The 27808-nt window shown below is 37.6% G+C and overlaps 1 protein-coding gene across 1 annotated transcript in view; it reads left to right on the forward strand.

Annotated features, from left to right (window-relative positions):
* ST7L (suppression of tumorigenicity 7 like) overlaps positions 1 to 27808 on the forward strand; it is a 98866-nt gene that overhangs the window by 21200 nt on the left and 49858 nt on the right. Inside the window, 7 exon segments of the mRNA XM_031936426.1 lie at positions 624 to 739; positions 7112 to 7190; positions 14552 to 14706; positions 16194 to 16291; positions 16559 to 16673; positions 20259 to 20331; positions 21562 to 21664. Coding sequence (XP_031792286.1) covers positions 624 to 739; positions 7112 to 7190; positions 14552 to 14706; positions 16194 to 16291; positions 16559 to 16673; positions 20259 to 20331; positions 21562 to 21664 — 739 coding nt within the window.

A 27808-nucleotide genomic window follows, 5' to 3' on the forward strand; every position in this document is an offset into this window, starting at 1 on the left:
ATAAATCTCTTAGTATCAGGAATTCTTATGCTTCTTTTGAATGATTATTTTCTCTTAATGTAAAAGTATAACTTCTGGGTATACATTTCATATGTTAGCTCCATTTCAGGCTTCATTTTATGTCCCAATTCCCAATCCTTAATTTTCATTTTACTGAGTCTTCTTTTTTTTTTTTAAGTTAAAAAATAGAGACAAGATCTTGCTATATTGCTTAGGCTGGTCTTGAGCTCTTGGGCTCAAGTGATCCTTCAGCTTCAGCCTCCCCAGTAGCTGGTAGAGACAGGCCTCACTATGTTGCCCAGGCTGGTCTCAAACTCCAGGTCTCAAGTGATTTACCAGCCTCAGCCTCCTAAAGCACTGAGATTATAGGCATGAGCCACGGCACCCAGCCCAATTCAATTTTCAAAAGCAGTTGTTTATTGAATATTATTTTTCTCTTTGGTCTTTGATGTTTTATTATCATACTCTAAGTAGTCTGTGAGGTTATCTTTTGTTTTACTGATTGTAAGATTTTAAAACATCCAAATGTGTAGCAGTATATTTTTGAATTTAAGTAGTGTTTGTTATAGCAGATAGATGCTCTCTCATGTTAAATTTAAATATTTTGTCGTGTTTTGGTGAAGATACACTTGGGTGACTGGTAAAGAGCCACTTACATACTATGACATGAACCTGTCAGCTCAGGAGCATCAGACCTTTTTCACCTGTGACACAGATTTTTTACGTCCTTCAGACACAGGTATGTATCATATCAGTTCGTAGTATAAACAGTGATCATGAAGATGATTTTAAAAGTTCTTTAGAGTTGTTTATTATAATATACACAGTTATTTAGTTATTTGGCTTTGAGTTGTTTATATTATTGATAAGAAACTCATATTAAATTATGACTATAAGCTAGGTTGATACACTGCTTTTCCTTATAAAGAATTTAAAATATTTCATATTTCTTTTACTACTTCAAAAACCTTTCAGATCTAATACGACAACTACTTTTTCAGAAAACAGTGTACCCTGTTTCCGTCTGGGAAGTGAACACCTGCAATTACACATAAAATAAAATAACAGGTCAATGTATAAACATTGGAGAATGGCATGTAGAGAAAACCGGAGTATATTTTGTTTTAGTTGTGAGTTAGAGATGCATATAAAGTGGTAGAAGATCATAGAAATTTATGTGTTTCGTTTTCTCCAAGTGCTTGTCTATAGAAGAGAGTATTGAGACTCTCAATTAGATGGCTTAAAGACAGGGCTGGTTGATTGACTGATTTCACTCTGTCATCCAGGCTGGAGTGCAGTGGTGCAGTCATAGCTCCAAGTAACCTCAAACTCATTACAAAACGTTAGGATTACAGATATGAGCCACTACACCCTGGTCTGGGATCTTTATCACAATTTTTCTTCTAGTTTGAATGAACTCACCCTCCTTATCTATCTGATGAGTTACTTTTTATCCTTCATTATCCAAATTAAAAGTCACATTTTCTAGAAAGCCCTCTCTGGGATCCCTTGTCACAGAATTAAACATTTTGTTTTCTGCAATTCTATACTACTTAGTCCAAACCTCTATGAAGTAACTTTAATTTATTCAGCCACAAACATTTATTTGTTAATGTTATATTGCTTTCATGTTTGTCTTTGCTACTAGGGTATGAACTTTTGGACAGCAGGGACTATATTCCCTTCATATTTGAATCTCTATTGTCCAGCACATTGCCTGGCGTAATGTAAATATTAATATTTATTCTTTGAGGAAAGTATGAATGGGCTGGGCACGGTGGCTCACACCTTTAATCCCAGCACTTTGGGAGGCCAAGGTGGGTGGATCACCTGAGGTCAGGAGTTCGAGACCAGCCTGGTCAATATGGTAAAACGCCATCTCTACAAAACTATCAAAATTAGCTGGGTATGATGGTGGGTGTCTGTAATCCCAGCTACTTGGGAGACTGAGGTGGGAGAATCACTTGAATCCCGGAGGTGGAATTTGCAGTGAGCTGAGATTGGGCCATTGCACTCTAGCCTGGGCGACACAGTGAGACTCCGTCTCAAAAAAAAAAAAAAGTATGAATGATTGAATAGCCTAGATGTCACAGAGGTCTTAAGCAATTTCACTAATAATAGCCAATACTTGTCTAGGCTTACTATGTGCCAGGCACTATTCTGAGCAATTTATAGAAATGTAATCTTCCCAGTCACTTCATGAGATAGGTAGTATTATGAGCCCCATTTTAACAATAAAGGAACTGAAGCAAAGGGGGATCAAGTAATATGCCTTTAATCACATAGCTAATAATGATAAAACCATGTTTCAAACTCAAGACTGGCTGTTAACCACTACACTATTACTGCTTCTACCCACCACAAAATCACTGAAGGGTCTGAAAAACAGCCAGTTTCCTGCATTAAAATGAGTTCATAGTGATTTATCTTTGCTAGATTAAATACATTAAGAGTGGATATAGGAAACCCAAGGATCTTTGGTATGGTTATATAAAATGATTTAATTGCAAATAAAGGAGTAAAAAGAATAGATTTATGTTTATATGCTTAATGTTTATATTAATGGCAAAAGGATAGGTGTTGGGGAAATAACAGCAGTACAATATCAGTGCTGTATGTTAACTTTAAGGGTTGAGTGATTCTGGAAGTTAGGTCTCACACCCTTTCTCTCACAGCCCCTCTCACAGAGTGACACTGAATTGCAAATACTAGCAGGCTTTTAAAATAGCGTTCATGGCTATCTACTGAAGGTGTGGTATTAAAACATTTTTATTTGAATATCTCCTAAAATAATTTTGAAAAAGAATATGTCCCTTCACACATTTTTAAGTTGACATCATAAGGTTAAATAATCATAGAGAATGTAATTTTTGACATAGTGCAAAATACAGACATTTAAAAATAATAGTATACCCTATATTTCAATGTGTGTTATGAAATCAAATTATTTAATGCCTACTACAATCCATTGAAAAATACATGAATAGGCCAAGGACAATGGCTCATGCCTGTAATCCCAGCACTTTGGGAGGCCAAGGTAGGAGCATCCCATGAGTCTAGGAGTTTGTCAGCCTGGGCAACACAGTAAGACCCCATCCCTACAAAAAAGTTTTAAAATTAATCAGGTGTGGTGGTGCACGCCTGTAGTCCCAGCTACTTGAGAGGCTGAGGTGGGTGGATCTCTTGAGCCTAGAAGGTTGAGGCTGCAGTAAGCTTACAATGGCACTCCTGCACTGCAGCCTGAGGGACAGAGACCCTTTATCTGAAAAAAACAACCAAACAAACAAAACAATATGTAAACAAATTCTCTCTCTCTCTTTTTTTTTTTTTTTTTTGAGACCAACTTTCGCTTTTGTTGCCTAGGCTGGAGTGCAATGGCGCAATCTCGGCTCACCACAACCTCCACCTCCCGGGTTCAAACGATTCTCCTGCCTCATCCTCCTGAGTACCTGGGATTACAGGCATGCGCCACTACGCCTAGCTAATTTTGTATTTTTAGTAGAGACAGGGTTTCTCCACGTTGGTCAGGATGGTCTTGAACTCCCAACCTCAGGTGATCCACCACCCCCCCGCCTTGGTCTTCCAAAGTGCTGAGATTGCAGGCATGAGCCACCGCACCCAGCTTACCAAATGCTCTTTAACAGTAGTAAATTTTGTCTTTTTTCTTCTTGAACACATATCTGTTTTACATCCCTATGTAATTTTATTATCATTGTTTCATGCTGTAGAGTCTGGTATCACACTTCCATCCTTTTCTACAATAAAACATTCTAATGTAATTTTTTAAAATGTGAATTGCATTTGACTGTAAGGTCCTAAGTGTTATGATGTGCTTTAATTATATTTCTGTCAAATCCTTAGAGCTACATATTTAGCTCTTTAAACTTTGTGGAAGGTTCTGTATATAATCTAATTGACTGGGTGAGTTCTCATTGTCAGTTCTATCAACCAAATCATATTTACTTTCTGACAGAGAAGTCTGACTTCATTTTTCAATTTAAATAAACATATTTATATGCCTCCCCATGACAACCATCTATCTTCTGAATTCAGATTCTAAGATAGAAAGATAGCCGTGTCTTGGAACTTTGCCTAGAACTTACCACTTGGCCAAAATAAGGCTTCACTGCATTTCTTACTCCTTGCTAATGCCTGCTTTGCCTTGATGTGAGGGGACCTTCCCTTAGGAGCAATCCGTTCTTTGATAGTAAGTAAGGAGGGGTACTAATGGAACTATTAAAAATTGTTATCTTTCCCTTCTTCATTCTGTAATATACTTGAATACAGGGCCAGAATACTTTCTTTCCAATGCCAAGCTTCACTGTTAAATAAATAAAAGGCAGGAATACTATTATAGGATGCCTTGATTAAACATGGCTGCCCCCAACCCAAACTTTGAATTGTCCCTTTGGCACCTGGAGATTTTTACACTATAGCGCAGTACACCTTGTTAAGATTCAGGATGAGTAAGAAGTAAGCCTTTTGTGTGTGTGTGTGTGTGTGCTTTTTGTAAAATAAGAGAAAGGAACATATCTTTGTGGGGAGCGAGTATAGGAACTGTGGTTAGGTAGGATAGGGAAACCAGAGAAACATTCTTTGGTAGATCAGTTATAGGAAAGAGTGATCAAGTTGAAGCTTTGGAGGTTGATTTTCTTAAAACCGTGTATCCCACTTGGTCCTTACAAAGTTTTATGTACTTCTATAGAGGTGTGTCTAACCCCAGCTAAAGGCTGAACTCAAGTCGGACAGAGTGTGTCTGTGAATGATCTTCAGAAACAGACTGTTGATTCCATATAAATCTTTTCAGACCCTCACATAAAGGTCATGATTTATAGCAGTAGTTTTATTTTCAAAAATACAAATGTGTATATATGTGATGTGGCAAATTTCTCTTGACTTACTGTCATCAGTAATAACTAAATTAGATTTTGTTCTTATTCTATTAATTTATCTAGGGCAGAGAAAAAACATATCCAGAAGGGCCCAGTATTGGTTTTTGGATTTTTTTCTTCAGCATTTAAAAATCAGGAGATTTTACATTAAAATCTGAATTTATGCCTTTTGAAGGTTGAAAAATGGGGCAAAATTGAACCTGAATTTACACTTGACAGTAGTAAGATGAAACTGAGTTGTGGCTCTCCTCTTTAGACAGTGAATATGCTTTCAGTCCACTCATTTGTGTTTAATGCCTGGCATTTGTAGGCATTTACATTTATGACCCCTGGTCTTACAATAACTGCTGATCTGTTTTGTGCTTGTTAGCATATTAGAATGTTATTTAACTTGAAAAATAGATAAATTGGATTGAATTGCTAATTGCTTATGTTAATTATATTCAGCATATCAAGAGCCCTTAAAGAGGACAATTGAATACCAAATCAGCATTTTGTTTTAAATTACTCCTAAGCCTTATTTTAGAAAAAAAATATACATTTTTCCCCCATCAACTTTATTTCTCCTTTCCGCTTAGGCTTAGGACTGCTTTGTTTTTGAAGAATACTCTTGAGAGGCTAGGTAGAGCATTTGGAAACAAAAGAATAAGATAAAATATTTAAAGGTGAATTAGACAACCTCACTAGAGATTTAAAAAAACACAAATGAAAATGAGATAAGTTTCAGATATTAAATTAGCAAAGATTGGTAATACTGTGTTAAGTTGTTAAATTAGCAAAGATTGATTATACTGTGTTACACAGCCTGAAAAAGTGTAAATTAATACAGTCTTATTGTGGAGTTTGGGGGCTGTATATCTGGAACTTTTTTTTTTTTTCTTAACTTCCCAAACTTGTTACATATCCAGAATCTTTTAAAATATACATATTTTAGCCAGCTATTCTATTAGAAAGGAAGTATTTAATTAATTATGAAAAGACACATACTGAAAAATTGTTATCACAATGTTTTGTATTACCAAAAAATTTAGTATACTTAATTGTCCATCAAAAGGGAATTGGTTAGATAAATTAGGATGTGTATTTAATATACTAGAGTTCCAAATAACAATTTAAAATGTTAATACAAATTCAGTGTTAAAATTTGACTTGTAAATATCATATAACTTACAGAAGACAGCCTATCATCAAAAATTACAAGTCTAATATTATGCATTATTTTAATGCAATATTTAGTGTTGCAGCAGAATGATGTTCTTTAACTGGCCAGTATCAAGTGGGTACTGACTTACATCAGTTTGTCAAGTTTAGGAAGCATTAGGTGTCAGCTAGCTGGTGACATGTTTGATATAAGAAATGTATTTTTGTTATACAAGTGGAATATATTGACTCCTTTTCTAAGCCAAGACTAATATTCTCTTTCCAAAGGAAAATTCAAACATTTTTCACATTATTCTTCCTGGACGGTTGCAGGTTTTGTTCCAAAAGCAACACTCATAGGTTCTATATTTTTCTTATCAAACTTGAAATGGCCCAGCTAGTCTTCTGAGTCTACGTTATTTGTTTGCTTATTTAATTAAAGAAAACTTTACTTACTGTGAAGTCTTCATTTTGGTACAGTAAATTGGTAGCAAAATTAATATTCCAAAGAAATCCTAACTCAGGCCTTTGTTGAATCCTGATAGAGGCTGACATTTTCTAGCGGTACTATATTCTAATTAATTCATTTTTTTCCCCTTTTACACAAAATGCAATCCCATACATTCTTCGTAGAGTGAATCATTCATTAGACAGAGACTTTGTTTTTAAGTTTTTGTATATTTTTATTTTTTGCAGTTCCATAAAACCTTTTCAGAATGATAAAAGTAGAACTGTAATATTTCATATTGATTATAATGTGATGTCACTTAAACTCAATGTTAACATGCATTTAGATATATAAATGTTTATATATAATAATGATATAATTAACTTGTTTAAGTACCCTATATATTGTTCAAATAAATCAGAGAAAGAATGTATTTTTATTTTATGTGAAGCTTCCAAATTTAATATAAATTTCTCATATGGATAAAGTGAACTAATAACCTAGTTTATTGTTTTGTATGTTTAGGAATATGTTATTTAAAGCTTTGTTTACTCCACTAGCTTATTCTTCATATATTTTGCAGATTATTTGTTTACCATCTCATCCATTTTATGACATATTTTTTCTACAGTTATGCAGAAGGCCTGGAGGGAAAGAAATCCTCCAGCTCGAATCAAAGCAGCCTATCAAGCTTTAGAATTGAACAATGAGTAAGTTTGAAATATATGGAAAATAAATTTATTTTGAAGGAAACCAAGACAAATGATTTTTATATCTCCTTTTGTCTGTTCCTAAGACACTTGGAGTCATTAGTCATTTCCCTTTTGCATGTTATAGATATTTAATAAAAATTTCAGTGTTTGCCAACATCTGTATTTGGCTTCTGAAACTGTAAATCTATATATGCTTTTGAATAGAAATTATGCTAGAAATACTTTTCAAAGTGGAGAATGTTCATGGAGAATGGTGATAATACTTTATAGTTAAAAGGGTGTTAAAATACTAATATACTTATGTACCTGTTTTGATTTTTTCATTTGAATCATTCACTTGAAGCATTCAATCTTGAGTACTTTAGTTGTTAATGGACTTGAAGCCATGAGAAGGGGATTAAAAATAAGTAAAACATAGCTCTATCAAGTTTATTGTTTTCCATGTTAGCAGCATTTTTTATAGTTTTGAACTTTTTATATTTTGAAAAGGCAAAATGTAAAATCATAAAGCAACTTAATCTTTACAAGGAACAGATCAATAAATACTAATCTAATGCAGACTAAATAAATACCAAGAGTGAAAATATGGTTCCAGTTGGGGTTTATCAAGGAATGCTTCCTGAATAATGTAAATTTAGAGTTATTCCCTGAACCTTCTCCCCCCAGTATATATGTTATCCTTATTAAGAAGACCTTCCCAAGGTGGAGCAAAAATGGCAGAGTTAAAGAATGCCAAAGTAATAAACTGGCAGAAACTGTCAGGATCAACTTTATTAAAACTCTGGAAACTAATCAAAAGTTTACAGTAACCTAGTGAATGCTTAATCAAGGAGAAAAAACACCCAAATCTCTCTAAGAAAGCTTTGTAGTATTTTATTTATCCTGGCCCCATCCCTCACTCCCTATCTCAGTGGCAGTCTTGAAGACAACAGAGTACATTCCAGGGATAGGTTTCTGGTACCAGAGGAAGTTGAATGGACCTTATTTTCAAGGAACTGTGGTCGTTTGTTTTGACCTGTCTGTTGGCTCCCTGAAGCACTAGCTCAAAGGGCTTTCTTTATTTCAGCTTACTGAAAGAAGAGAGTCTTCAACTTCAAAACTCTCCCAGAACTGACATAACTACACTCTGGATCATTTGTTAAAAACATTTAAAGGCAAATGCATTAGCTGCTGCTGCCTGGGGCAAGGGATAACAGGAAGAACAAACAGTAGACAAACCAGAAAGCTTGTGAGCAAAGTCTGGGGAATTAGATACTTTGAGGAATAAAGACTCTGAAAAGCTCCCACACATTTCTGGGAATCAAGGCCCCACACACAGCCAGAGCTGGGGACATGTTCAGAAAAGACTTGGCGGAAGTCCTAAGCTCTCAAGTCTGCCTAACCTTCATGTTCTGCACAAGTAGGAGGTGAAAGCTAAGGCAGAGTTGTAAACTGTTTGACTGAATGTGAAGGTGTGCCCTGGCACCCACACAGAGCCCATTTGCAAATAGTTTTTACTTTTTGTGTTTTGTTTGGTTTTGGTCCCAGGCGTCTAAGGAAATCTCTATCAAATCACCAACTGACCACAAGACTAAAATAGCACACATGTCACTGGTCACACATGACAAATAACATAGATTTTATAAAATGGGTTCAGAAAAGTCACTAAACAACTGCAAAAACAGCAACAACAAATCCTAGGGAGTAGAGAAAATTGTATTTCTAGAGTTGTCAGAGTATAGTATTTAAAATTTCCAGTTTTCAACAAAAAATTACAAGGCATGCAAAGAAACAAGAAAACATGGCCCATACATAGGAAAGAAAAGAAATTAGGCTAGGTGTCGTAGCTTATACCTGTAGTTCCAGCACTTTGGGAGACCACGGCAGAAGGATCACTTGAGCTCAGGAGTTTGAGACCAGCCTGAGTAAAATAAAGACACCCTGTCTCAAAAAATAAAAAGAAAAGAAATTAATAAAAGCTGCCCCTGTGAAGCCTAGACTTTGGATTAATAGATACAAAATTTAAATCAACTATTTTAAATATGATCAAGGAGGTAAAGGAACCCATGATAATGATATCTCACCATTACAGAATATCAGTAAAGAGAAAGAATTAAAAGGAACTAAATAGAAATTCCAGAATTGAAAAGCATAACTAAAATGAAAAATTTATCATAGGGGTTCAGCAGCAAGCAGATTTAAGCAGACAGAAGCAAGACCAGTGAATTTCATTTAAGTCAATTGAGATTACCCAATTCAAGGAGCAGGAAAAATTAAGGAGTAAAGAAATATGACCAGAGTCTGAGAGAACTGTAGGATGCTATCAAGCATATCAATCTGTGCTTTATAGGAGTCCCAAAGAAGAGAGAGAAAGGGCAGAAAGAATACTTGAAGAAATCATAGCTGAGAACAAGATAATAGCACCCCAAATACAGCAACATATTAAAAATGTTATACACCCTGACGAAGTGGCATTTATTCATGGATGCAAGAATGGTTCAACATATGAAAATCAGTCAATGTAGTATAGCACATTAACAGAATGAAGAAAGAAACCACATGATTATCTCAACTGATGTAGAAAAAACATTTGACAAAATTCCCCATCATGATAAATATATGGAAATCAATTAATGTAATACTCCACATTAATAGACCAAAAGACAAGAATTACATGACCATCTCAATTGATGTAGAAAAAGATCTGACAAAATCCAACACCATTTTATGATGAAAACTTTAAAAAACTAGGAATGGAAGGAAACTTCCTCAAGAACATCTGCATCTGAAAAATCTACAGCTAAATGCGTACTTACTGATGAAAGACTGAAAGATTTCCCTCCACCATCAGAAAAAAGGCAGGATGTCTGCACTTGTACTTCTGTGTTACATGGTGTACTGGAGGTTCTAGTCAGTGCAGTTAGGCAAGAAAAATTTTACATGGCATCTGAATTGGAAAGGAATAAGTAAAACTATCTCCATTCACAGATGGCATAATCTTATTTGTAGAAAATCTTAATCCACAAAGAAACTATTAGAGCTAATGAAAGTATTGACAAAATTGTGAGAAACAAAATCAATATATGAAAATCAGTTGTTATGTCTATATCCTAGCAATGAACAATCTGAAAAGGAAATTAAGAAAACAATTCCATTTATGAAAACATCAGAAAGATTTAAATACTTAGGAATAAATTTAATCAAGGAGGTGTAAGACTTGGATGCTGAAAACTATAAAGCGTAAGTTAAATAAATAAATCAAAAGACATCCCATGTTCTTGGATTGGGAGACATTATTGTTAGAATGTCAGTACTCCCTAAATTGATCTATGGATTCAGTGCAATCCCTGTAAAAATTTTAATTATCATTTCTGCAGAAATGGACAGGGTGATCCTGTAATTCATATAAAACTGCAAGAGACCCTGAATACCAAAACAATCTTGAAATAGAAGCACAAAATTAGAAGACTCACACTACCCAATTTAAAAATTTACTGCAAAGCTACAGTAGTTAAATCATAAGGATAGACACCTAGATCAATAGATTCAAATTGAGATTCCAGAAATAAACCCATATATCTATGGTCAGTTGATTGTTTTGTTTTGTTTTGTTTTGAGACAGAGTTTCATTCTTTTTGCCCAGGCTGCAGTTCAATGGCACGATCTCGGCTCACTGCAACCTCCACCTCCTGGGTTCAACTGATTCTCCTGCCTCAGCCTCCCAAATAGCTGGGAATACAGGCATGCGCCACCATAGCTGGCTAATTTTGTATTTTTAGTAGAGACAAGGTTTCACCATGTTGGCCAGGCTGGTCTTGAACTCCTGACGTCAGGTGATCCACCCACCTCGGCCTCCCAAAGTGCTGAGATTACAGGTGTGAGTCACCACACCTGGCCATGATTTTTGACAAGGGTGTCAAAACCATTCAATGGAGGAAAGAATAGTCTTTTCAACAATGATGTTGGAACAACTGGATAACCACATATATAAAAGCATAAAGGTGGTCCCTTACGTCATACCATATATCCCAATTAATTTAAAAATCAATCAACGACCTAAATGGAAGAGTTAAAACTACAGAACTCTTCGAAGAAAGCATAGGGACAAATCATCATCACCTTGAATTTAGCAGGGGTCTCATAAATTTTATCACCAAAAGCACAAGCAGCAAAAGAAAAATCAGGTAAATGGACTTAATCAAAATTAAAATATTTTGTGTATCAGAGGACATTGTGAACAGGCAGAAATAGATTTGGGATTGCCAGGGATTGAGGAGGCAAGGGAGATGGGGAGTGACTACTTAATAGGTGTGGGGTTTCTTGTGGGGATGATGAAAATGTTCTGGAGGCCGGGCGCGGTGGCTCACGCCTGTAATCCCAGCACTTTGGGAGGCCGAGACCGGCGGATCACGAGGTCAGGAGATCAAGACCATCCTGGCTAACACGGTGAAACCCCGTCTCTACTAAAAAATACAAAAAACTAGCCGGGCGAGGTGGGGGGCGCCTGTAGTCCCAGCTACTCGGGAGGCTGAGGCAGGAGAATGGCGTAAACCCGGGAGGCGGAGCTTGCAGTGAGCTGAGATCCGGCCACTGCACTCCAGCCTGGGCCACAGAGCGAGACTCCGTCTCAAAAAAAAAAAAAAAAATTTCAGTTGGTTTTTGGAATGACAGTCAGGAAGCCTAGTGTTTTTGGTTTTTGTTTTTGTTTAGAGACAGGGTCTTGCTCTGTTGCCCAGACTGGAGTGCAGTGGTAAGATGATAGCTTCATTGTAACCTCAAACTCCTGGCCTTAAGCAGTCCTCTTGCCTCAGCCTCCAAGGTAGCTAGGACTACAGGTGCACACAGCCACACCCAGCCAATTTTAAAATTTTTATTATTATTATTTTTTATAGAGAAAGGGTCTCATTGTGTTGCCCAGGCTAGTCTCAAACTACTGGCTTCAAGTGATCCTTCTGTCCTGACCTCCCAGAGTGCTGGAATTATAGCCATGAGCCACTGTGCCTGGGCAGGAAGGCCGGTGTTTAAAGCAGCAGTATATCATCTAACACTTCACAGGAATCTAGTGTAATGTAATGGAGAAATCTTTGTTGATTAGTGAAATTGTTATATACTCTACGGTCTTCTTATTTGAAGGATGGTGAAATGGTATGATTTGCATTTTCTATATCTGAAGAACGTTTTTTGTCCCCACTTAATGATAGCTACCTGCCATCACTTTTGTTTAATGCTTGGTCTTGTACGTTTATCAATAATTTAAGCACAAGTTATTAGAAATATAACGCAAGCCACATATGTAACTTTAAATTTTCTAGTAGCCACATTTAAAAAGTAAAAAGAGGCCTGGCGCGGTGGCTCAAGCCTGTAATCCCAGCACTTTGGGAGGCCGAGGCGGGCGGATCACGAGGTCAAGGGATCGAGACCATCCTCGCTAATACGGTGAAACCCCGTCTCTACTAAAAATACAAAAAATTAGCCAGGCGTGGTGGCGGGCGCCTGTAGTCCCAGCTACTCGGAGGCTGAGGCGGGAGAATGGCATGAACCCAGGAGGCGGAGCTTGCAGTGAGCCGAGATTGCGCCACTGCGCTCCAGCCTCGGCAACACAGCCAGACTCTGTCTCAAAAAAAAAAAAAAAAGTAAAAAGAAATAGGTGAAATTAATCTGAATAATGTTTATTTAGCTATATTCAAAACACTAATTTTTTTTTTTTTTTTTTTTTTTTTTTTTTTGGGAAAAACGCCCCGCTCTGTCCCCCAGGCTGGAGTGCAGTGGCATGATCTCGGCTCACTGCAAGCTCCGCCTCCCGGGTTCACACCATTCTCCTGCCTCAGCCTCCCGAATAGCTGGCACTACAGGTGCCAGCCACCGTGCCCGGCTAATTCTTTGTATTTTTTTAGTAGAGACAGGGTTTCACGGTGGTCTCGATCTCCTGACCTCATGATCCACCCACCTTGGCCTGACCTCATGATCCACCCGCCTTGGCCTCCCAAAGTGCTGGGATTACAGGCCTGAGCCACCACACCTGGCCCAAAATATTAAAATATTTTAACATATAGTCAGTACTTTTCTAAAATCTATTAATGAGGAACTCTTCTAAGTCTTCAAAATTCGTTGTGCATTTTTACACTTGCATCACATCTCAATTCAAACTCGTCACATTTCAAGTGCTCAATAGCCACATGTGGCTAATGCCTAGAATACTGGACAGTGCAGGCTTAGATAATCACAACTAGGACATTGTCTCTAGAAGAGATGGATTTGTTATTTCTGGGAATGGAATAACGACATTTTGTTTCTCTTTGTGGCCCCAAAACAAGAATTAGTTTATTAGCCAGGTGTTGACTTAAAAGATACAAAGAAAAGCCTCTGTGTTTTAGTGGGGTGAAGAAAAGAAAACTTGGCATAAGCATAGTTGTGAGGAATGAGGATCGGAGTGTAGGAGGAAGTACCTGAATTCAGAACAAGGGAAGTTATACCGCATAGTATTGTGGATAAGTCCATGGGTAGACAGGACAGCATGCAGAGGGGAGTACTCAGATTTGGGGGAAATGTCTAGTCCCGGACTATATTTCTGAGTCAGATGTTAAAGGTGCCTAGTTGGCCAAGGGACTATCTTCCCAATCCTCACCCTCCCCATACGTGCCCCATGAAATGAATATCATAAAGTATATAGCAACTAAAAGCAGGTATGACTAACTGGGCGCGGTGGCTCATGCCTGTAATCCCAGCACTTTGGAAAGCTGAGGCAGGTGGATCACCTGAGGTCAGGAGTTCTAGACCAGCCTGGCCAACATGTTGAAACCCCATCTCTACTAAAAATACAAAAATTAGCTGGCCGTGGTGTCGCATGCCTGTAATCCCAGCTACTCGGGAGGCTGAGACAGGAGAATTGCTTGAATCCAGGAGGCAGAGGTTTCAGTGAGCCGAGATTGGGCCACTGTACTCCAGCCTGGGCGACAAGAGCAAAATTCCATCTCAAAAAAAAAAAAAGCAGGTATGGCCAGTAGAAGCTATATAATTCAGATAATTCCTTATAAGTCTTCTTTTCTCCCCCCTTTCACAAAAAGGAAACACAGGACAGTGGGTCAGAGAATGAGATAGAAGTTTAAAGACTTTGTTTTTTACCCAAAAAAAAAAAAAAAAAAAACTCAAAGAGCAGAAGGAAAAGATAAAAAAGTGGAAAAATTGTGGAATCAGATATAAAGAATATACCAATGTGCCCCTATTAAGGTAAAATATTGAATGAAGTTTTTTTTTGTTTTTTCTTCTAAAGATGGAAAAAATGTATGTAAGGAACTATGACATACAACAAAGGGACATAACCAAGAGAAAATACTTGCTTTATCATTTTATTTAAAATTGCCTTCTTGCTTTCTTCATAGCTGTGCCACTGCATACGTTCTACTGGCTGAGGAAGAAGCAACAACTATTGTAGATGCTGAAAAATTGTTTAAACAGGCACTCAAGGCAGGAGAAACAATTTATAGGCAGTCACAGCAGTGCCAGCACCAAAGTCCTCAGCATGAAGCTCAACTGAGTAAGCAAGTTTGAACTGGTTATTACTGTCTTTTAGCACCTGTAATTTGCTTGTGTCTTAACACAAAACAACAATAATAGAAAACTTAATACTTACAGGTTAGTTAATTTTCACTGGAAATAACTAATCTATTCGTAATACCTACAAGCCAGCAAGACAGAAATGTGTATTAGCCAGAGAACGCTTGTGGAAGGGAATAGATCTGTTCAGGTTATTGAGAGAAGATGTGCTGCTCTGAGACTTAACAGTAATTTATTTCATGTGAGAATTAGGCTGGTCATTGCAAAAACGTAACTTTCAGCATTCAGGAGAGCCTTCTAGTGATGATAAGCAGCTGTTAATCTTTATCCTCACCCTTACTCTAAGCAACAGTAAAGGTACATTATTTGGTTTGCTCTTCAGACTCTGTATCTGCATATAGTGCTAGGGAGTGGCCCCTTTCACACCATCTGATTCTTAGCCCAAAATCCAACCTCATGCTTGGCATTGATTCTTTCTTTGATTTTTCTCCATGATGTGCTTGAGATCAGATGAGCCATAGTAACTGAGGTCCTTTCTGTTCTTAGATATGCTCTACCAGTTATGATTGAGATTTTATTTTACCAAAGATGTTAGAATCAGCAATGATGCTGCTTCCTGCTATTTTTATGGCCAGAGGGTTTTAGTTTCATGATTTTGGCAAATAGTGGGTAATAAATTGAAATATGTTTATATAATGCATTATTTACTGGCAGCTAAATTCTAAATCTTTTTTTGTGTGTAAATTAAAATTTGGATAATGTTTTTCTTCCTAAGCTAAATACTGATATATATGGTATGTTTCATTAATGCATATTTTTATAACACACATTTGTGGGAATATATAATTTTGTAGCCTGGAACTAATGAAACTACATCTTTAAAAATGTCATGCCATTTGTCTTTGAATAATCTCAAATACGGTTATGAGATAGTTATAGAAATATTTGTTAGCTCTTTCTAGAAGTAGTTTTATAGTTTGTCAATTACTCACTGTTAAGAAAAGTTTACATTAGCCATGTAAATTTTGTTTTGGACTTTTTTGTTTTTCAATTAAAACAATAGAGAGTATCAGAATAATAGATCATTTATGCACAAGTTTAAATACTAAGTTAATGTTATATCTTCCTATTAATGTATGTATTTCTTTTTTGTTAATGTTAAAATAAACTTGTCAATCATACACGAATTATATATACTGTACTTAGGTCACTATTAGAGGCAAAAATAATTAAATGTGTATTTTAAGTTTTAATACAGAAAACTTAAAACATCCACAAAAATAGAGAACACTCCTGTTCAATATTTATCACCCAAATGTAGCCATCATTAATATTCTTCCATTTTGACATAATTTAATTTTAATTGAATCTTCCAAGGGAAGCAAATAAAATTAATGGACTTGTTAATGAAATAGCAGCCTACAATACAAAAGTGATAGTTGTATCATTTTTTGTTTTTCTAAATAGGGAGAGATACCAATGTACTGGTATATATTAAAAGAAGATTGGCAATGTGTGCAAGAAAGTTAGGAAGAATAAGAGAAGCAGTAAAAATAATGAGAGATGTAAGTAAATTGATGATGGGACTATTACATTTATTCCTCCAGAAACTAAAAATTTAGTTAAGTTGCCCATTATTTTAATGCAGAATCATTGTATTTTAATTGGTAGTTTTTAGAACAAGGTATTTAATATATGCCTTTCTTAAGGGTTAGTTAGGTCTTCTTCACAGCTATGTTAAGAAACAATAATTTCTACTTTAATGAATCTGACTCAGCTGTATTGAATTCCTTTGTTATGATTTTAATCTTTTTTTTCCTTTTAATATACAGTTGATGAAAGAATTTCCTCCTCTTACCATGTTGAACATCCATGAAAATCTCTTAGAATCACTTTTAGAATTACAGGCCTATGCAGATGTTCAGGCAGTCCTAGCAAAATATGATGGTGAGTCATATTCCCTTAGTTGATAGCATGGTTATTCTTTTCCAATTATGTAGTTATAAATATGGTTATATTCTAGTATTTAATTTTCTCTTTCTGTTCTTACTAGTCAGTATTTAGCACCCAAAGGTTGCTATTAAGTATCTTCCTTATGAGGACTTTTATTAGCAAAATCTTGCAAGGAAGAACTTTTCTTCTGTTAAGATTTATTTGTTTGTTTATTGAGTGCTTGTTTCTAATATGAGTGAGTCATTCAGAATATGATAGTGAACAAGACAACATGAGAGGCCAGGCATGGTGGCTTACACCTGTAATCCCAGCATTTTGTTTTGGAGGCTGAGGTGGGAGGATCACTTGAGCCCAGGAGTTGGAGACCATCATGGGTAACATGGCAAGACTCTGTCTCTACAAAAAATTTAAAAAAATAAAAATTATTGGTCATTGGTCATGGTGGTGTGTACCTGTAATCCCAGCTACTTGGGAGGCTAAGGTGGGAGGATCACTTGAGTCAGGGAGGTTAAGTCTTTAGTGAGCTGTGATTGCACTACTGTAGTCCAGCCTAGGTGACAGAGGAAGACCCTGTCTCAAAAAAAAAAAAAAAAAAAGGAAGGGGAGCCCTCATAGGATTTACAGTTTATCAGTTTATTTACAGTTTAGTGGAACATACAGACAAATGAGCAGCAGTTACATTGAAGACAGCGTGTTTGGTGAGATAATTGGAGAAGTATGGGTGCTGTGCACATAGTAGGGGTACCTCATTTGTTTTGGAGTGTCAAGCAAGGCTAACAGAAGTTGCTTAGCAGTATATACTATAAGAGCAATTCAGAATAACATTTTTACAATGCTTTTTAGTTGCAAAGTTCAATGATAATATGATCCTTATAGTAGTCTTATGATGTGGTGGGACAAGTATTTTTACTGTCTCCAATTACTGAATAAGGAAACTGGAGTTCAAGAAGGTTAAAGTATTGGGGTAAGGTCTCCCAGCCAGTAAAAGGCAAATCCAGGTGTTTGATTTCTTTGTTCACTAGTCTTCCATGGTAACAATTCAATATCTGTTGGTTATTTTTCTTTTTCTTTTTTTATTTTTGAGATGGAGTCTTGCTCTGTCGCCCAGGCAGGAGTGCAGTGGAGAAATCTTGGCTCACTGCAAGCTCCACTTCCCAGGCTCACGCCATTCTCCTGCCTCAGCCTCCCAAGTAGCTGGGTCTACAGGTGCCTGCCACCATGCCTGGCTAATTTTTTTGTATTGTTTTAGTAGAGACAGGGTTTCACCATGTTGGCCAGAATGTTCTTGATCTCCTGACTTCATGATCTGCCTGCTTTGGCCTCCCAAAGTGCTGGGATTACAGGCATGAGCCACCATGCCTGGTGGCTATTTTTATTATTATGTTATAACAGTATCAGTTTACCACACATGAAGTTTGGAGAATTTTAAAGACATAAAGCCTCTCTTCTCATCCTGAGAGAGGCATCAGCTTTTAGCCTCAAGCTGAAAATTTGGGGTTACTATACTTCTGGTCATATCTTTCACTATAAGAGAACACATGTAAGTCACATTGAAGACTGGGCACAGTGGCTCACGCCTGTAATTCCATCACTTTGGGAGGCTGAGGCATGTGGATCACTTGAGCTCAGAAATTCAAGACCAGCTTGAGCAACATGGTGAGAACCCATTTCTACAAAAAATATTTTTAAAATGTAACTGGGCATGGTGGCATGCACCTGTAGTCCCAGCTGCTTGGGAGGCTGAGGTGTGAGGATCGCTTGAGCCTGGGAGGTAGAGGTTGCAGTGAGCCAAGATTGTGCCACTGTATTCCAGCCTGGTGACAGAGTGAGACCCTATCTCAAAAAAAAAAAAAAAAAAAAAAAGTCGTTTATTCACATTTGTCCTGTTATAGGTTCCTACCCATTCGCTTGGGAATCCCCATGACTTGGGAAGTTTGAAATGTGTTATACTTGGAAAGAGAAGTTTATTTCTTTTAAACATCTGGAATCCTTAAGCAATGCTTCAGAATAGTGTAGGCTTATGGAGAAATTTGTGAGAAATTCTTTCCATATGTAACTTACTGGATACATCACCTGCTTATAATACTTACGATGAGCAAGCTTAGGGACTGAATATAAGAAATTGGAATAGGACCTGATTCATTAAAAATAAAATAAAACTGAAACTAATAAAGCATACCTAAGTTGATATGCTTCTATATTTTCAGTTATTTTCATGAATCCCAGTTTTTATCATTCCAGAATCTGGAGGAAGTTGAAAGCAAATTTATTTCCTTAGTTCTCCATTTACTAGTATGATTCTGGAATCAAAAACATCTTCTGATAGCCTTATTTTGGACATTCTTTTAAGAATGATTTGTATAATTAATTTACCTACAGTTCCAGGTGAAATTTTTATTTTCTAAAAAATAATAATTTAAGAAAATACAAAAATCTGGGAAGAACAAAAATATCATCCTTGGTTGAATCAACCTGGATTTAACTACTGTTAATATTTTAATTTTTTTTCTAATATTAGTTTTTCTCTATGAATAGGTGAAGGTTTTACATAGTTCTAATTATACCATGCCCTTTTCCCTGAACTTATTATAAGCAGGTTATTTTTTATTATTATTATTATATTTTTAGACAGAGTCTCGTACTGTCACCCAGGCTGGAGTGCAATGGCACGATCTCGGCTCACTGCAACCTCCGCTTTACAGATTCAAGTGATTCTCCTGCCTCAGCCTCCCAAGTAGCTGGGATTTTAGGCACCTGCCACTATGCCTGGCTAATTTTTTGTATTTTTAGTAGAGATAGGGTTTCACTGTGGTGGCCAGATTGCTCTCAAACTCCTGACCTCGTGATCCACCCACCTCATCCTCCCAAAGTGCTGGGATTACAGGTATGAGCCACCGTGCCCATCCATAAGCAGGTTATTATAAACATTTGTTGAGCGCATTTTGCCATCGTGCAGAGAGGGCTTTCATAGACATAATTTCATCTCAGTCAGAAAATATCATTATTTTGAGAGGTGAAAACTGAGGTCAAACAAGTTGCTAGCTACTAGCTGAAAGATGCTTAGCTGGTAAATAATAAGATAAAGATTCAGATTCAGCTTTTTCAACTTCATATATGGGTTTTTCCTACTATATTATAGATTTTTCAACATTATGTCCAGGTTTTTCCTATATAACTATTGAATTTGTGTTGCACTGTGAATTATTCTTTTATTTATTTATTTATGAGACAGAGTTTCACTCTTGTTGCCCAGGCTGGAGTGCAGTGGTACGATCTTAGCTCATTGCAACCTCTGCCTCCTAGGTTCAAGCGATTCTCCTCCCTCAGCCTCCTGAGTAGCTGGGATTACAGGCATGCGCCACCACACCTGGCTAATTTTTGTATTTTTAGTAAAGACAGGGTTTCTCCATGTTGGTCAAGCTGGTCTCGAACTCCTGACCTCATCCACCCGCCTCAGCCTCCCAAAGTGCTGGGATTACAGGTGTGAGCCACTGCACCCGGCCGTGAATTATTCTTATTAAAAAATTGTCTCAATACTTTTTTTGTAATTCCTACCTAAATTGAAAATTATCATTACAGATATAAGCCTTCCAAAGTCAGCAGCAATCTGTTACACAGCAGCACTGTTGAAGACAAGGACTGTTTCAGAAAAGTAAGTGTTATAAAAACTACAATGATTTGGAAAGACTGCTAAACTCAATGTTATGTTTGTCTTCTATTGACTTTAAACAATGCTGTTTTCCACTGTACTTCCTTCTGAATAGCCCTGGATCTTCTTGGGCTTTTAGGCTTCTTGCTGTGTGTAGTGGAAAGAGCAAAGTTTTTAGAGCTAACCTGAGCTCAAATTCAAACTCTACCACATTCTAGCTATAGGACTGTAGGCAGGTTAATCGTTTTGAGTCTCTCCTTCATCTGTAAAATGAGACTAATATTGCAGGAGGGTTGTAGGAGGATTATGTGTGGTAAGTGCCTAAAGCGATACCTAGAAAGAAAGTCCACACAGTAAATAGTAACTATGATGATGATGATAAAGTGTGTGGTAGGGAAATAGGCTTATGTTATCTCTTCTTAGAGTATAATTCTGAGTTCTGCTTTTCTTGTGTTTTTGGCTACTCTTAGTGAATTTTCTTTATTGTTCAGATAAGATACTCAGAAACCAACCAAATGGTGACCATTTTCTTTCACCTTAGATTTTTATGCTTTGATATGAATTAGAATGGAATTTTCCATTTGTGTCCTCTGAAATAAGAATTTGGTAAGAATGTACTTAGATTCATGAGATTCTCTGGATATCACTGTGTAGCATTTATTACTTTATTACCTTTCCTAAAGTGCACCTTCAGTGGACTTCTCCTAACAGCCTTCTTTACCTAAGTTTGAAGACCTTCATTTCTTATTTTATATGTTGAACCCACAAGACTTTACTTTTTTTTTTTTTGAGACAGAGTTTCACTTTTGTTGCCCAGGCTAGAGTGCAATGGCACAATCTCGACTCACTGCAACCTCTGCCTCCTGGGTTCAAGTGATTCTCCTGCCTCAGCCTCCCGAGTAGCTGGGGCTACAGGCACCCACCACCATGCCCAGCTCATTTTGTGTTTTTAGTAGAGATGGGGTTTCTCCATGTTGGTCAGGCTGCTCTCAAACTCCCGACCTCAGGTGATCTGCTCATCTCAGTCTCCCAAAGTGCTGGGATTACAAGCATGAGCCACTGTGTCTGGCCAGCTTTATTTATTTTTTATTTATTTAGTTTTTGGTAGTCCTATGGCTTTGTTTTTGGCCATCTCCAGAAACTTTGATTCAAGGGGCTGTATTATTATCTAAATTCATACTTTTTTCTTTTTTTTTAGCATATTTATTTTTTCATTTTGTGGTTTTCTTGTAGATTCTCTCTAGAAACAGCCTCCAGAAGAGGATTAAGCACAGCAGAAATTAATGCCGTGGAAGCAATTCATAGAGCTGTGGAATTTAATCCTCATGTTCCAAAAGTGAGAAATCTTATGATAAAAATACTACCTTTATTTAAGTTTATCAAACTGAGGACAGTTTGTAGACCAAAGTCTGGGTCACCATAATTTGGTGCAGAATTGTTTTAGTCTGCTCTATTTTGATGCTTATTATTCACCTTACAGGGGATGTTGAAACATTTAGGCATTTAGAAAGGTAGATAGGAGCAATAGTTAGCTATATGCTTTGTAATTACTGTCAAAATATAATTTGAACTGTGTTCACTTAGCTGTTCTTTTAGTATAGTTGTAGAGAATAAATAATGGCTTGGTCTTAATAAAAGATTGTCCATGTTTCATATCACTAAATGAAATTTCCTGTTACTGTGAAAGCTTTTTCTAGACAGATGCCTAGGTTTTGAACTAGAGTTGGGTAGACCCTTCAGACTAGGGTCTGAAGACAAACAGATTAAAATAATCAATGATAGGAAGCAGATGTGGAAATTCCCAGAAAAACTGGATGATGCTTATTTAGACCCCGATGAGTCTATATACTTGCTTTGATTGTCTTTATATTGTACACCTTGCAGTTATACAAATTATTGCTTAATCTTTGTATGTTATAGCACAAAATTAAATTTTGGGTTTTAGGCTGGGCACAGTGGCTCATGCCTATATCTCAACACTTGGGGAGGCCGAGGTAGGAGGATTACTTGAAACCAGGAGTTTGGGACTAGCGGCTGGGCAATGTGGTGAGACCTCATCTCTGCAAAAAATACAAAAACTATCTGGGCGTGGTGATGCTCCTGTTGTCTCAGCTACTTGGGAGACCAAGGGGAGAAGACTGCTTGAGTCCAGGAGGTCAAGACTGCAGTGAGCTGTGATCATGCCACTGCACTGAAGCCTTGGGTGACAGAGTGAAATCCCATCTCAAAAAAAAAAAAAAAAAAATTGGAGTTCTACAAACAATGCCCTATGTTAGGAAATATAGACAATTCAAGAATAGATGCCCTTACTGCAGAAAGTAATTATAGCTATTGATTCCAGTGAAAGGGTGTTAATAGAGCTTGGAAGCTAAAGAGTTACAGTAAAGAGATTAATCGCTAAAAGAAAATTTCCAAGAAAAGGATGTTGTAAGCCTGTTAGAGTAAGTAAAGATATGCTTAAGAAAAGTACTTAAGTCCAAGAAACAGAGTCAACAAATATTTATACCATTCTCTCATTAAGTGACACTGGTTCCATAAATTTAAAGACAGTGGTTCACCCATATCCACGGTTTTGTATTCCATGGTTTCAGTTACCCACAGTCAGCCTCTGTCTGAAAATATTACATGGAAAATTCCGGAAATAAACAATTCATAAGTTTTAAGTTGCATGCTGTTCTGAGTAGCTTGATGAAATCTTACGCCATCCCCCTCCATCCAGCCTAGTACATGACTCATCCCCTTGTCCAGCATATCCAACACTGTGCTGCCCACCTCTTAGTCACTTAGTAGCCAACTCGGTTATCAGATCCACTGTCATAGTGCTTGTGCTCAGGTAACCTTTATTTTAGTTAATAGTGAGCCCAAATGCAAGATTAACATATTGTTATAACTGTTCTGTTTTATTATTAGTTATTGTTATTAGTATCTTACCGTGCCTAAATTATAAATTAAATTCTATCATGGGCATATATTTAGAGGAAAAAACATGGTGTACGTAGGGTTTGGTACTATTTGTGGTTTCAGATATCCACTGGGAATCTTAAAACATATCTCCTGAGGATAAGGAGCGAGTACTGTAAGCTGTTTTTTTTTTTTTTTTTTAGATGGAGTTTCGCTCTCGCCCAGGCTGGAGTGCAGGGGCAGAATCTCTTGCTCACTGCAACCTCTGACTCCAGGGTTCAAGCGATTCTTCTGCCTCAGCCTCTCGAGTAGCTGGGACTACCGGCGTGTGCTGCCAGGCCCGGCTAATTTTTTGTATTTTTAGTAGAGATGGGGTTTCACCATGTTAGCTAGTATGGTCTTGATCTCCTGACCTTGTGATCCGCCTGCCTCAGCCTCCCCAAGTGCTGGGATTACAGGCATGAGCCACTGCGCCCGGCCTTGTAAACTTTTTATTATGAGTTCTACTACACATGCAGCAAAGTGTATGAGACAGAAATGTGTATCTTAATGATTTATTACAAAGTAAATGCTTGAAAACTACTGAAGTCAAGAAACAACATTATCAACCCACAGAAGCCTACCTGACTGCCCTTTCTCATTACAACCTCCCTTCCTACCTAAAGGTAACCACTATTATTCATTCGTATTATTTATTAATTATCTTCATTTCCTCCCTTTCTTTATGTTTTTGATCTGTACTTTTTCTGTATTTCTGGATTTTTTTCTTTTCTTTTTGAGATGGAGTCTTGCTCTGTCACCCAGACTGGAGTGCAGTGGTGTGATCTCCACTCACTGCAAGTTGTGCCTTCCGGGTTCACGCCTTTCTCCTGCCTCAGCCTCCTGAGTAGCTGGGACTACAGGCGCCCACCACCACGCCTTTCTTTTTGTGTTTTTGGTAGAGACGGGGTTTCACCGTGTTAGCCAGGATGGTCTCGATCTCCTGACCTCGTGATCTGTCCGCCTCAGCCTCCCAAAGTGCTGGGATTACAGGCATGAGCCAGTGCGCCCGGCCTTTTTTTTCTTTTTTTTTTTTTTTTTTTTTTTTTTTTTTTTTTTTGGAGACGGAGTCTCGCTCTGTCGCCCGGGCTGGAGTGCAGTGGCCGGATCTCAGCTCACTGCAAGCTCTGCCTCCCGGGTTTACGCCATTCTCCTGCCTCAGCCTCCCGAGTAGCTGGGACTACAGGCGCCCGCCACCTCGCCCGGCTAGTTTTTTGTATTTTTTAGTAGAGACGGGGTTTCACAGTGTTAGCCAGGATGGTCTCGATCTCCTGACCTCGTGATCCGCCCGTCTCGGCCTCCCAAAGTGCTGGGATTACAGGCTTGAGCCACCGCGCCCGGCCCTTTTTTTTCTTCTTAAGACAGACTCTTCAACTATTTGAGAGGCTGAGGCAGGAGAATTGCTTGAACCCAGGAGGTAGAGGTTGCAGTGAGCCGAGATCGTTCCAGTACACTCCAGCCTGGGTGACAGTGAGACTCTGTCCCATTAAAAAAAAAAAAAATCCGGGCACAGTGGCTCACGCCTGTAATCCCAGCACTTTGGGAAGCCAAAGCGGGTGGATAGCCTGAGCTCAGGAGTTCAGGACCACCCAGGGCAACATGGTGAAACCCCGTCTCTACTAAAAATACAAAAAAATTAACCAGGTGTAGTGGGGTGTGCCTCTAGTCCCAGCTACTTGGGAGACTGAAGCAGGAGAATCGCTTGAGTCCTAGAGAGGAAGGTTACAGTGAGCCGAGATCACCCCCACTGCACTCCAGCTTGGGCTACAGAGTGAGTCTCCGTCTCAAAAAAAAAAAAAAAAAAAAAAAAAAAAAAAAAAAAAAAGACAATGTCTTGCTCTGATGCCCAGGCTGGAGTGCAGTGGCGCCTTCTTGGCCCGCTGCAACCTCCGCCTCCTAGGCTTAAGCGATCTGCCCGCCTCAGTCTCCCAAAGAGCTGGGATTACAGGTATGAGCAAACGCGTGCCTGGCTCTGGATTTATAAATGAGTTAAAGAGTGGTCCCTGTTTATTTATTCTCTGGAATAATTTGAATAAAATTAGAATTATTTCTGCCATAAATGATTAGTAAATTTGTTATTCAAGCCATCTGATTCTTCAGTTTTCTTTGTGAGACTTTGAGTTATAAATTTCATTTCTTTAATAGTTTTATTACAAATTCAATTTCTAAGCATATCATAACTATTGAAATTTTTTGTTTCTTATGTTAGTTTTTGGTAAGTTGTATTTTTCTAAAAATTTATTTCATCAAAATTTTCAAATGTATTGACATAAAGTATTCATAAAATCCTTTTATTGCCATATTAGTATTTGCAGAATTAGTTATAATACCCAATTTTTAATGTCTTTTTTTTTTTTTTTTTGAGATGGAATTTTGCTCTTGTTGCCCAGGCTAGAATGCAATGGCGCGATCTCGGCTCACTGCAACCTCCACCTCCCTGGTTCAAGCGATTCTCTTGCCTCAGCCTCCTGAGTAGCTGGGATTACAGGCATGCGCCACCACACTCAGCTAATTTTATATTTTTAGTTGAGACGGGATTTCTCCATATTGGTCAGGCTGGTCTCAGACTCCCAACCTCAGGTGATCAGCCCGCCTCAGCCTCCCAAAGTGCTGAGATTACAGGAATGAGCCACGGCACCTGGCCCTACTTTTTAATTCCTAACATTGGCTAGTTTTATTTTTCTTGATCAGATTCCTTAGGGTTTTGTCAGTCTTAACTTGTTTTTGCCAAGAACTTAGCTCTGGCTTTGTTGATTTTTTTCTACTATTTATTTTCTGGTTCATTCATTTCTGCTCTTTATTGCCTTCCTTCAAGTTAATTTGAGTTTATTTTATTTTAATTTCCTGTGTCTTCTCACATAGGTACTTAACTATGTAATTTTCAGCCTTTCTTCTGATATACCCAGTTAAATCTAGAAACTTCTCTCAACACAATTTTAACTGCATACTATAGCAACATTTTTTACATAATTTAGTTCAAAATATTTTCTTCAAAAAAATGTAAATTCTTTAAAAACAATTTTAACTGCATACTATAGCAACATTTTTTACATAATTTAGTTCAAAATATTTTCTTTAAAACAAAATAGAGGATCTCCATATGTTGCCCAGACTGGTCTTGAACTCCTGGCCTCAAGCATCCTCCCTCCTCAGCCTCCCAAAGTGCTGGGGTTACAGGTGTGAGCCACCTCCCTTGGCCCAAAATATTTTATAATTTGTTTATAATTTCCTCTTTGATTTAGAGTTATATTTATTCCATGAAGGTAGATATAATAAACAAAATATTTTCTTTAAATTTTTTTTCCTCTTTTTCTTTTTCCTGCTTTGCTCATGTTGAGAAACAACAGATTTCCAAAGTAGATGAAACAGCCTTCTGTTGGAAGAAGATGTCAACTAAGACTTTCATAGCTAGAGAGGAGTTTTCCTGGCTTCAGAGCTTCAAAGGACAAGCTGACTCTCTTCTTAGAGGCTAATGCAGCTGGTGACTTTAAGTTGAAGCCAGTGCTTACTTACCATTCCAAAAATCCTAGGGCCTTTAAGAATTATGCTAAATCTTCTCTGTCTGTGCTCTATAAGTGGAACAATAAAGCCTGGATGACAGCACATCTGTTTATAGATGGTTTACACACCATTTTAGGCCCACTGTTGAGACTACTGCTCAGACATGATTGCTTTTAAAATATTACTGCTCATTAACAGTGTACCTAGTCACCCAAGAGCTCTGATGGGGATGTACGAGGAGATTAATGTTTTCATAACTGCTAACACAACAGCCATTCTGCAACCCACAGATCAAGGAGTCATTTTGACTTGGAAGTCCTGTTATTTCAGAAATACATTTAGTAAGGCCGTAGGTCCCATATATAGTGATTCCTCTGGTGGATCTGGGCAAAGTAACTTTTATATGCCATGGGAAACCAAAAAATTTGTGTGACTTGTTTTATTTTGATATTCGCTTTATTGCAGTGGTCTGGAAGTGAACTTGCAGTACGTACAAGATGTGTCTATGGTTACAAACATGAATTTTGGGATATATAAAATATGCTTCAATAAAACTATAGAGGCTGGGCGTGGTGGCTCACACCTGTAATCCCAGCCCTTTGGGAGGCCGAAGCGGGTGGATCACCTGAGGTCAGGAGTTCGAGACCAGCCTGACCAACATGGAGAAACCCCGTCTCTACTAAAAATACAAAATTAGCCAGGCATGGTGGCGCATGCCTGTAACTCCAGCTACTTGGGAGACTGAGGCAGGAGAATCACTTGAACCTGGGAGGTGGGGATTGCAGTGAGCTGAGATCGCGCCATTGCACTCCAACCTGGGCAACAAGAGTGAAACTCTGTCTCAAATAAATAAATAAAACTATATAGATATATATATAGATATACATACACACATACACTTTAACATTTTAGCATCATTTTTATTTATAGGTAGAAATTTACCCATTTTCCCCTCAACTAAATATCAAAGCACTTGACAATTCAGCTATTTCAAAACACCAAGCTAAGTAGAGTGATGCTATAAACTGATACTATTGTT

Source organism: Piliocolobus tephrosceles, chromosome 1 (genome assembly GCF_002776525.5).
Source record: "Piliocolobus tephrosceles isolate RC106 chromosome 1, ASM277652v3, whole genome shotgun sequence".
Classification (NCBI taxonomy): Eukaryota; Metazoa; Chordata; class Mammalia; order Primates; family Cercopithecidae; genus Piliocolobus; species Piliocolobus tephrosceles.